Consider the following 12,285-nt stretch of genomic DNA (forward strand, 5'->3'; position numbering starts at 1 on the left):
TTGGAGTGCAAAAGGAACAGAAGCCTCCGGGTTCAGCTCAAGGCTCCTTGCAGAGGTATGGCTCAGTGGAGCTGGGGGGAGGGGCAGGGCAGGGATGCTAGAATAACGGATCTGCACATTTGGGCTCTGGCTTCTGAGAATTGGCTTTGTCTTTCCAAAAGGGAGAGAGAGAGAGAGAGAGAGAGAGAGAGAGAGAGAGAGAGAGAATGAGAGCTTGAGAGCAAACATGAGACAAGCTGATCCATGCATACATTTGGGCTGTGGTGCAGAGACGGAAAAGCAGAGGCTTGGGCTGATGCTATTTTATCAAGAAGCAGAACAGCCCCTCCTCCCTTTCTGGGCATTTGTAATCAAGCTGCTATAATACAGGTCAGGGTGGAAGGGGTCACATCTAGAAACAAAGGCTAAATTGGAGGAGATACCCCTAAAGCTACTACAAGTTTATAATGGAGAACATGCAAGGATCCACACAGCTTTCAAGAGCGAGGGCTGGGAAGCATCAGGCCTATCCTTCCCCTTTGAACATACATACATGCACACATACTGTATCTTCTGTTGCTATGGGAGCCACCTGGCTCCAGGTAAGGATGGAGTAAGAAAGAGTGTTGATCAAGAGGCTCCACGGTATGGGAGGGAGGGGCAGTCACTGTAATGCCTAGGGCACCTGACCTGTTATAATCAGTGTCTTATACAGACTTAAACAGATTCTTAACAGGAAGAGACCTAAGCATAAGCTGATACTCCTGAATCTACCTCCTGCTCTCTTCCCTTCAGTCCTGCCCAAGAGAGGTCCCAGGCAGGAAAAAGGTTATCCTCCTCGGACCTCACTCAGGTCAAGGTCAGATTGCTAGGGAATAGCAACTAATTGCCACTGTCTTTCCCATCCTCCTTCAGGAGGCCAAAAAAAGAGGGGAAGGGGTTCTGTAACTGGCAGAAAGATGCCGATGACCAAGGACAGGTGAAACCTTTCTTCTGGAATTCAGAACGTTTTCCTGCACAAAGTTACCTAAATTTCTATTGACCACCTTGGTAGAAGATTAAAAAATCCATGTTAATAGGAATTGGCAGTTCCACATCGTGCAGATGTGTGGTTGGAGAATACATTGAGAAGTCACGGGAGTGTTTTAGTTCTCAGGAAGCATTGAGGAATGTGAACTACAGAGCAGAGGAAAGGTCCTCAGGGATTATGAATGGGACAGGGAGATGAGAGCTGGAAACTGGTGCAGAGGTGGGATCGAAGAGTGTTATTAGAGCGTGGGACAGTAATAGGAAAGGGACAGTAAGTTCAGAGAACAGAAAAACAGATAAATACAAACTATGTAGGAGTCTGGAAAGAGCTTTCCCACCTCATTGTTTTTTCTTCACCTTTATTAGAGTTCATGGGCCACAGTATTAAACTTATCTTGTTATAAAACAAGGCACTCCCAGGAAAGAAGTCAGAGACATACTCTCACTAAGTGTGCTCTATGGTGTTTGAAATCAAGGCAGTGTACAATACAGTCTTATTACATTCTTAACGGGTCAAGAATAAAAGGTTAAAAGGATTTCTGAGTCTCATCTTAACTCTGTGGTCTGTTTTTATTCACCAAAGTGGGCAAGTCATTTCATTTTTCTGGATATTGCTTTCCTTATTTTTTAAATGAAAGTGGCTCTGCCCACTTTGGTGAATTGTGAGGATCAATGAGATGACATTCATTAAAAAGTGCTTTGTAAAAAATGTGAAAGTTAGGGGGCGGGGAAGAAGCCATTAATCCAAATCTCATGAGGTGCCTGCAGAACTTCACCTTAGTTGGCTGAACTGGAGTTTGTGAAGGAATGATTGGCAAGCATTTCTCTTGGCTATTTGGAGATCAGGAAGAAATAAGACCTCTGAGATACAAAAATATAAAATAAAATGAAATCAACCAATGAAAAAGCTTTATACTTAAAATAGGATTTGACACAACCTAAAACGCTACAGCTTTTTAGGAAGAAAACAGGAAATTTTTTTTTCTTGGATAGGCAAAGATTTCTTAGATAAGACACAGAAAGCTTTAACCATAAAAGGGGGAAAAAAAAAACCAAAAGATAAATGGAGCTTCATGAAATTAAAAACTTCTATTAGTTAAAAAAACACAAAACCATTAAAACAAATGGGCAAGTCACAGGTTGAGAAAAAATATTCTCAGGACATATATATCTGACAAAGGACTTATATCCAGAATAAAAAAAAACAAAAAACAAAAAAACCTTAAACTCAAAAAAAAAAAAAGGACAAGTTAATTTTTAAATGGGTAAAATAAAAGTCAAACAAATAACCAAACAATTGTGTTCCAAACACTATGTATAGGCTCCAGGGACACAGAGTTGAATGTATCACAGTTTCTGACCTCAAGGAACTGCACTTTAGTCTGGGGAACAGATATGTAAACATAACCTCATAATACAGCTGTCAGAGCCCTGCAGCCAAAGGTTTTTTATCATCTTTTTATCCATTTGTTCTTTTTATCAGCTTTTTAAACTGTGTGTCACTATGTTTTTCCATTTGAATGCATGTATGACCCAGTAATGGTTTTATGAGTCAGAATCATAAATTCTTATGTGTGTATACTTGTGAATGCTTCTTGAAAATGGTGCTTTAAAATGGGGTGGGGGGGCAGAATTAATCGAAGTAAAGATCAAGTAATGGTTGTAGCCCATAGGTACTCCCTGTGGAAGTTCTCTTGTTCATAGAGAACAAGAAAGTTCTCTATGCTCCCTTTAGTCCAGACCTCGGATTATGGCCTGGATCCTAGGGAAAGCTAATATCATATGTAAGGGGAAGTCCCCGCCCCAAGCCCCAAACCCACACTATCTGTGGTGTTTAAAGAAGAAAAAAACTGTTTGAATTATATACATAATGGGTATTTATCCTATACAAATTAGAAAATAAAGATGAAATGAAAAGAATAAATTTAAAAATAATGCAATATCACTCAACGCAGAGAAACACTGTTAACATTTGTTGTATATGCTTTTGAATTTTCTTCTATGCATAGAGTAATGGTCTGAATGATTGTGTCCCCCAAAATTCATATGTTGAATTGAATCCTAACCCCCAAAGGTAATGATAATAAGAGGTAGAGGCCTTTGGGAAGTGATTAGGTCATGAGGGCAGAGCTCTCATGAATGGAATTAGTACCCTTATAAAACAAGCTCCAGAGAGATCCCTTGTCCCTTACACCCTGTGAGGACACACCTAGAAGGCGCCAGCCGGTACCAGGAAGAGTGCTTTCACCAGAACAAAACCATGCTGTCACCTTCCCAGATCTCAGACTTCCCAGGATCCAGAGCTGTAAGAAATAAATTTCTGCTGTTTATAGGCTACCCAGTCTGAGGTATTTTGTTATAGGAGCCTGAATGGACTAAGACAGATATATTTAGTTATAAAGAATGGTGTCATACTGTACATCCTATTTATAATCCGCTGTTTTCACTTAATATTTTGTAAACATTTTCCCAAGTTGATAATTATATTAACACAACATTATTTTAATGATACTCTGTTCTGTACATTTTAAAATTATTATTGGAATTTTAGGCTGTTTCCAACTTTCTGTTATCCTTGTGGCAAATATATTTGAACCCAAAGTTTTCTTGGTGAAGGAGTAGAAGAAATGAGAAGAGTGGAGGAAAAATTATCTCATGTACCTCACAGGAAAACTTCCTAAAAATCCTCTTTATCTCTCTCTACACATTCTCTCACTTTAAGGCAGTTGTTCCTCTCGTCTCGTTCTCACTTTGTCTCTGCAAATGCCCAGTACCCTCCACTGCTCAGTACTGGTTCCCTTCTTACCTCTTCTTCCCTCTTCCCACAAACCCTCCTTTTTTTTCTATTTTAAAAAATGTTTTAAATAACAGCTTCGTTAAGATACAATTCACATGCCATAAAATTCACCCTTTTATAAAATTGAGATATAATGACATACCATAAAATTCCATAGTTTTGATTTCATTCACAGATTTGTATAACCATCACTGCTGTCTGACTTCAGAACATTTGCATCACCCCAAAAAGAACCTCCAGATCCATTTGCAGTCACTTCCCATCCTAGTTTTCCCAATAGGCAACCAGTAATCTACATTCAGTGTCTGTGGATTTGCCTATTCTGGACATTTCATGTAAATGGACTCATACATTATACAAAGAGGCCTTCTATGACTCGGTTTTTCACTTACCATTTTAAGGTTCATTCATGTTGTAGCACGTACTAGTACTTCATTCCTTTTATTGCTAAACATTCTGTTATGTGTGTATGCACATTGTTTATCCATTCATCAGTTGATGGACATCTACATTATTCCCACTTTTTTGGCTACTGTGCATAATGCTGCTCTGATTATTTATATACAGGCTTTTATGTGAACATGTTTTCATTTCTTTTGGGTATATACCTAGGAGTAGAATTGCTGGCTCATATGGTAACTTTGTGTTAAACATTTTGAGGAACTGCCAGACTGTTTTTCTAAGCGGCTGTACCATTTTACAAGGCCTCCAGCAATGTTTGAGTGTTTCACCTCCTCACCAACATTTGCTATTGTCTGTCTTTTTTTCTTAGCCATCATAGTGGGGAGGAAGTGGTATCTCATTGTGGTTTTTATTTCTCTAATGACTAATGATGTTGAGCATCTTTCATATGCTTACTGACCATTTGTACATCTCCTTTGGAGAAATGTCTACTCAAGTTCTTTGCCCAGTTTTTAATTGGGTTATATATCTTTTTATTGTGGAATTGTAAGAGTTCTTTATATGTTCAGATCAAATAATGATTTTCAAATATTTTCTCCCACTCTGTGGGTTGTCTTTTCACTTTCTTGGTGTTATCCTTTGAAGCACAAAGGTTTTTAATTTTTAGGAAGTTCATCTGATCTGTTTTCTGATTTGTCACTTGTGCTTTTGGTGTCATATCTAAGAAACCATCACCTAATCTAAGATAACAAAGATTTATTCCCATGTTTTTTCTATAACTTTTAATCTTGAAGCTCAGTTTAGCCTTTCTAGTTTTTGCCTTTCACCATATCTACTTATTACCCCAATCAACATACAAAGGCTTGGAAGTCCAACAAAGTAGCTTTCCTCTCAGAAAGGAAAGGAAGAAGAAAGATGGTAAATAACTCGCTTTTAAATTTTAATTTAATTTAACTTAACACAAATAATTATATTTTAATTTTGCATTCCTAACACATGTACTATTAGCCATTTGAATTTTTTCTTTAGTGTATTACCTATTGATGTCCTTGAGCATGTGTGACTTGCCTAACTTTACTGTACTCCAAATTGAAGAGCTATAATCCTCTGATCTAAATGAGTTAATTTTTTTTAATTGGTGGTATTAAGAGTTCAACTAAACGATGGAGAACTTAGGCAATGGGGGATCCAGACTCATGGTGGGTGAAAGGAAAATGACAGGAATGAAAAGAGAAGGAAGAGAAATGAATGAACTAGGAAAAATTGGATATGAGTAGTCTGAACAAGTGAAGACTGTTGGGACCTGAACTTGGTAGCACAGGAGACTAGAACTTGAGGCCGTTCTTCCACAGTCTGGCCAAGAAACCAGAGAACCTTGGTATAGGCTGTGTCCTTGGGGCCAGGAGACCATGAACAAGAGAGAACTTTACCTTAGCCTATCACAGTGAAACTGAGAAGAGAAGACTTTGTAGAGGACCCCCATACTGAAAATCTTAGGCTAAAACTGGGCAAAATTTGGGCACTTCAGAAGATCTATACCCTGAGCTGGACAAATATTAAGAATGTGTTATGCCTCTTATCCTCTTATTAAAAATGTATTATGTTTGCAAGGCCTTATGTGATATTGTGCTAGTGACAAAAAGGAGATAGAAATTGACCCCCATCCCCATTGAGAAGGAAGAGGTTGGCATCAGCCATACTTGCAGTTGCTCTAATGCCCACTTTGGTCTCTGTATTCAAGAGGCTCCAGCAGGGAGAGTAAAGATCCTTAGCTCATAGCCATCAGAGAGGGACAAGTGTTCCAGGGCTCAGAGGAGGAGAAAAGGAGTCTGAGATGACACAGGGGTCAAATGATATGGTATATTTAAAAAAGACTTTCTTTGCAAAATTATGGCTTATTTCAATGAGAATATGATATATAATTTGTGATTTTCCCCACATGTGTAAACTCATGTGTTATAGCTGTTTCCAAGGCATCTTTATATTTCCTCAGTGCCTAGATCCCTTTCGGACATCCTAGATGGTTTTTTCTTAGTTATGTCACTGTTCATAGTTTTTTGTTTGTTTGTTTGTTTGTTTGTTTGTTTTAGTATGCAGGACTAGTCATCATTTACTGCTAAGAACAGGGTCCTTGAAAGAGGACAAAGTGCTGTCTCTGAGATCCCCAGATCTTCATATGTGTATTAAAAGGGGCCTGGCCTTTTGTTACAAGTGGATGCCTGGGAAACTTAAAATGAATGGGGAACTCATGAGCTGGACCTGTGTAGTGCAGAAAGTATGGCGGATACCCCCTGTCCTATTGGGCTGTGTTATCAAGCTGCATCTTAACTTGGAGTCTTTTCTCCTCTTGAGCTCTTCCCTGTCTGAAAACAATATGGGAAGGTCATGTCCCTAACTTCCAGGGAGGTGACATTAGGTTCCCTTTCTTTCCTTCTCTCTCCAGGTGCCAAGCTCTCCTGATGAAATGTGTTCTGCCCCATTGGGCTCCGGGGACAGTGTCTGGTGCTGTTGATGCCCTTGTTCGAACTTTCCAAAATGGATAGTCCCCCAAAGCTGACTGGAGAGACCCTCATCGTCCACCACATCCCCCTGGTGCACTGTCAAGTCCCAGACAGGCAGTGCTGTGGAGGGGCAAGTGGAGGTAGTGGGAGCACAAGACCCAATCCATTCTGCCCACCTGAGCTGGGCATCACCCAGCCTGATCAAGACCTAGGACAAGCTGACTCCCTGCTATACAACAGTCTGCACTCTGCTCCAGGGGTATCTGTGAGGTCTGCAGACAGCAGCACCAAGAGTAGGGGTCGTGATGGAAGAGGCTCTGGGGCCCCTAAACGACATAATCCCTTCTTGCTGCAGGAGGGTGTTGCTGAGCCAGGACTTGGTGACCTATATGACGACGGCATTGGTGATAGTGCCACCCAGCAGTCCTTCCACCTACATGGGGCTGACCAGCCCACCTTTCATCTCTCCCCTTTCCAGCTGCCACCACCTGGCCCCAGAGCGGTCAGGTCATGGGGTGCAGCACGGAGTCGGGCTGGAGTGGTGGAGGGGCAGGAGCAGGAACCAGTGACTACCTTAGATACCCAGCAGTGCAGCACTAGCCACCACTGCCAGCCAGAGTTGGAAGCAGAGACCATGGAGCTGGATGAGTGTGGGGGACCTGGTGGGAGTGGCAGTGGGGGTGGAGCCAGTGATACCTCTGGCTTTTCCTTTGACCAGGAATGGAAGCTCAGTTCAGATGAATCCCCAAGGAACGCCAGATGCTCAGCCTCAGGAGCCCAGTACTGCCGCTGCAGTAGCACATCCAGTCAGTCTGAGACGGCTGACCAGTCCATGGGCTATGTGAGTGACTCTTCTTGCAACAGCTCAGATGGCGTGCTGGTCACCTTCAGCACCCTGTACAACAAGATGCATGGCACCCGTGCCAATCTCAACTCTGCCCCACAATCTTGCAGCGACTCTTCCTTCTGCAGCCACTCAGACCCTGGCGCCTTCTACCTGGACCTGCAACCCTCCCCAGCTGAGTCTAAGATGTCTTGTGAGTCCCACCACCCTGATAGTGGAGAAAGGGAAGGAGGATATGGTTGTCCTCATGCCTCATCTCCTGAGCTCGATGCCAACTGCAACTCCTACCGCCCACACTGTGAGCCCTGCCCAGCCGTGGCTGACCTCACAGCCTGCTTCCAGAGCCAGGCCCGTCTCGTTGTGGCCACACAGAATTACTATAAACTTGTCACCTGTGACCTGTCTTCCCAATCATCCCCGAGCCCTGCTGGCTCTTCCATCACCAGCTGCTCTGAGGAACACACCAAGATAAGTCCTGCACCCGGCTCTGGCCCCGACCCTGGCCCTAGCCAGCCCTCTGAGTATTATCTCTTCCAGAAGCCAGAAGTCCAGCCAGAGAAACAAGAAGCAGTGGGTTCCTCCACGGAAGCTGCAGCTCCTATGGGCCCCACCGTGATGGAGGGGCAAGTGTACACTAATATTTCACCCCCCAACCTGAGCAGTGGACGTCAGCGCTCTCGAAGCTATGATCGCAGCCTCGAGCGCAGCCCTCCGGTCCGCCTGGGCTCACTGGAACGCATGTTGAGTTGCCCAGTGCGCCTGAGTGAGGGCCCTACAGCTCTGGCTGGACCTAGCTCCCCACCTAAGCGGGTCACCTCTTTTGCTGAGCTCGCGAAGGGCCGGAAGAAAGCTGCAGGCTCTGGCTCCCCGCCACTTCGAGTGAGCGTTGGGGATTCCTCCCAGGAATTCTCACCCATCCAAGAAGCCCAGCAAGATAGGGTGGGCCCACTGGATGAGGGCACTCACTGTAGCCATAGCTTACCACCCATGCCCTTGGGGCCAGGCATGGACTTAGTTGGCCCAGAGCCCTGGTCCACCCAAGTCTGTCAGGGCCCCCAGTCCAGTGAGATGCCACCTACTGGCCTCAGAGCTGCTGGGCATGGCCCCCTGACGCAATTGATGGATCCAGGGCCTGCTCTCCCAGGGAGCCCAGCCAACAGCCATACCCAGAGGGATGCCAGAGCTAGAGCTGACGGTAAGGAACCTAGAGGCTGGAAAGTACCAGGATGTATAAATGGCCTCCTCAGTGATAGGGCCCTGCCAACCACCCCATCCATACGACTAGAAGTTCCTCAGCCTAGATCAATCATCTTTCCAGTCCAGGGCATGTCTTACAATTGTAATGGGGAGGAGGAAGTTAGAGGATAAAAAAAATGCACTGAGGAGATAAAAATCAACAGGACTTACGGACTGATGTATTGAGAAAGGAAGCACTGAGAAGATTGTGATTCTAAGTCTGGATAACTGGAAAGATGATGACACATGAATAAGGACTGCAAACACAGAAGTAGATTTACTGGAAATGGGATGAGGCGTGAGTTCAGTTTTGGACATTTAGGGATTTGCAGGGCCTAAGGGATATGTCCAAGAGCTGAGGGATATGTCCAAGAGCTGAGGGATATGTCCAAGAGCTGAGGGATATGTCCAACAGGCAAACCACACTGAGCGTCAGTGAAGTTCATTCTTCGATCAGCGATTGTAGCCACTCTTCAAAGAGTCTGTGACCTGACACTTGACCTTTAAGTCTCCTAGGCCAGCGCTTTCCCTATTTCTTTTATTATATTTGAGTAATTATTTTATAAAGGCCCTATGTTAAGTGAGTGCTGGTGATAGAAAGATGAGAGGGACAAACTCTACCCTCAAGGAATTTCAACCACAGATGGAAACAGAAGAGGAAATAGATAAGTAAAATGCAGAGACGGTGTGTTTTTGGTCTACAAGAGGGAAATCGAAATCAAACTGAAATGTCAGAAAAGGACTGCTAACACAGTTCACATTTAAGTACAGTCTAGAAAGAGAAGTAGAAATTGGCTTTGCGGAGACTTGTAAGAAGAACATTCGAGGCTTATAGAATAGTCTATACAAAACCACAAAGGCACGAAATACCTTGATGCTTTCCAGAAATTGCAAATAATTTGGTATGGCCATAGTGGGATATGGATGGAACCACTGAAGGATTTTAATCAGAGGAGTGGCACTTTTTTTTTTTTTTTTTTTGTATATAGCAGCATAGCGGCCTGTTTTGATTTGCATTTTAGAAAGATATCACTGGTTGTTTGGGTGGAAGGTGGATTAGAAAGTATCCCTCGAGGTCAGGAGACCACCATGATGGGAGAGTTATTGGAATAAAATTGGTAGTCGAAGCTACAAGTGGATGAGAGCATCCAGGGAGAATGTGTGGAGCTATAAAGGGAACCAGGACAAGCCCTGGGGGTACCATTATTTAAGGGTGAGCAGAGCAATCCTCAAAAGAGACTAAAAAGAATTAGCCAGGAAAATAGAAAGAAAACCAGGAGAGAGTGAAGTCACAGGACCATAAGAGGAGAAAGTTTCAAAAAGAGTTAAGTTCAACCAAATGAGTTCTGAAGAGAAATCGCCAAGATTAAGGCTGAAGAATCCCAAAAGCAACATTTAGGAGTAGTGAGGGTGGAAGCCAGATCTCAGAAGGTATGGAAGGAAGGGGGAGATAAAGCAGGGGAAAGGAAAATAGAGGGGAATTTGCTGTGCTGTAGCCTTAGGTTGGATCTCTTGGCTTCTTAAAGGTAAGGGTTTGTAAAACCATAAATGGCATTATCTCTGCTGTTAGGGAGATCAGAGTCCAGCAGGAGATTTCATGGGTAGGAGCAGGGGATGTCTAGGGAAGCGGGGGATCAGAAACAGCAGGGATTGGCTAGAGTCCTTTGGAACCCGCTTCCTTCTCCTTTTGTAGACTGCAGTGTCTGGTGGATGTATCTGGGCACGGGATGCTGTGGCTGGCATTCTGAGGGCAAGAACAGTCTTGGTCAGAGATGGGAGGAGAAGCATAAAAAGTATTTTTTCTATCAGATAAGACTTTTCATATCGAGATACTGTCCTGTTCCATAAGTCTTCAGTGACCTACCACAGTCCTCTTCCCTTGGCTCTACACCTTTTTTTTTTAATCAAAAAATGACTCACAATTTAGAGAATTCATGAATGACAAAAGAAGCTGAGATCTCTGAGATCCTGAGCAGCAGAATCAAGATTCAGAAGGATCTTACCAAATCCGGGAAGAACTAATAAATCAGGGACCAGTGTAAAGTTTGATGTGTGAGTGGTACTTGAGTTGATTTGGGATGTTTAATTGATTACAAACTCGGAATGAGTCAGAAGTTTGGAAGGACTTCCAAAAAGTTAAAATGACTGGATTCACTCATAGACCCCAGAAGGGAGGACTTGATAGTCTCCCACTCCTCTGAACCAGTTAGTGCTTGCCTGGAGGTCCTGGCACTCTGTTTTAAAGAGGAGCTGAGGGGCTGGGGTTATGTCACCTACTGAAGAGCAGACTTGGGTGAATGTAGTCTGTCTCCAATTCTCTTAAGGGTTGTCACATAGAAAAGTGAGAAAACTTATTGTCTCTTTTCCCTCAGGCTAGAACTGAGACCCACTCCCCACTGTAGGCTCCCATTCTTCCCTGATTTTATTCCTCTGCCTCAAACCCTATTCTAGGAACTTAGTAGGGAGAATATTTAAAAGAGTAGAAATAGTCGCTAATTTATGTAGGGGAGTGTAAGTAATAAAGCTAGGGTTGGGAAGGCCTTATCTGATAGGGTCAGCTCAGCCTTGAAATTTGATATTTGAATAAATAGAAAGGAAAAAGACATTCCCAGCAGGAAAAGCAGTGTGCGTAAAGATGGGAATGTGGTGGGAAGAGCGACGATAATGAGGAGGGCAGGGGTGGAAGTTTGAAGGGAGAGGAGCCTAATCCATGGCTAGTGTGGACACCTACCTGACTGAAAAGATTTGACTTTATTCTGTGGGAAGTAGCGACTACAGGGGATAACATAAAATTGGTATTTTAGGAAGCAAGCTGATATATGTAAGAAGATTCTGGATGCAGTGAGGTTGGCCTGAACCAAGGGTAACAGTGGGGAGTCACAAATCTTTATTCAATGCCTACTGTGCACCAAATAAAGCACCGGAGAGATACAGTGGTGAACAGTTTTTATAAACCTGCTTTTCTGGAGCCCTTATGAGGAATAATAGACAATAAACAAATAAGATAATTTCTGATAGTGAAAAAATGCTTAAAAGAAAATAAAACAGGAGAATGACATAGAGTATAATTTGCCAGAGGGGCTAAGGTGGTCAGAAAAGGTCTTACTGAAGAGGTGATGTTTGAGCTGATGCCTGAATGATGAGACCGTTTCGGGCAGAAAGAACAGCAGGTGCAAAATGCCCCATGTTAATGAACTTAACATATTTGAGGACAGTAGGAAGTATGGCTGGAGCATAGTGAGCAAGGGAGAAAGACAGAAGTTGCTCTCTAAGCACTGACTGGGATGACAGGAGGGTATCATGTGAAAATGTCCTTCGGGAGTGATTCATCCCCTTAAGACTCACTGAAGTAAATTAATGGAAAAAGATGAGGGGAAGGAAAACCCACCCTGGTACCATTTCATGTGTAGTACGATGTAGTAAAGAGAACATTAGCCCCAGAGTCAGACTCCCGCTTAGGCAGAATCCTAGTTGCGTGACCTTGGACAAATGACAAT

The 12,285-nt window shown here is 43.3% G+C and overlaps 1 protein-coding gene across 5 annotated transcripts in view; it reads left to right on the forward strand.

Moving 5' to 3' along the window:
* The window catches only part of RUSC2 (RUN and SH3 domain containing 2), a 49,000-nt gene that overhangs the window by 29,410 nt on the left and 7,305 nt on the right, over window positions 1–12,285 (forward strand). For 3 of the 5 annotated variants that reach the window (XM_023524022.1, XM_011381473.2, XM_023524021.1), the window contains exon 2: window positions 6,651–8,747. The exons of 1 other annotated variant lie outside the window; for it this stretch is intronic. In XM_023524022.1, coding sequence (XP_023379790.1) covers window positions 6,719–8,747 — 2,029 coding nt within the window. In that variant the 5' untranslated portion in view covers window positions 6,651–6,718. Of the gene's footprint in view, window positions 56–6,650; window positions 8,748–12,285 lie in introns of all 5 variants that reach the window. One more of the 5 variants, XM_011381474.2, reaches the window with a different exon arrangement.

Source organism: Pteropus vampyrus, unplaced genomic scaffold, assembly GCF_000151845.1.
Source record: "Pteropus vampyrus isolate Shadow unplaced genomic scaffold, Pvam_2.0 Scaffold436, whole genome shotgun sequence".
Taxonomy (NCBI): Eukaryota; Metazoa; Chordata; class Mammalia; order Chiroptera; family Pteropodidae; genus Pteropus; species Pteropus vampyrus.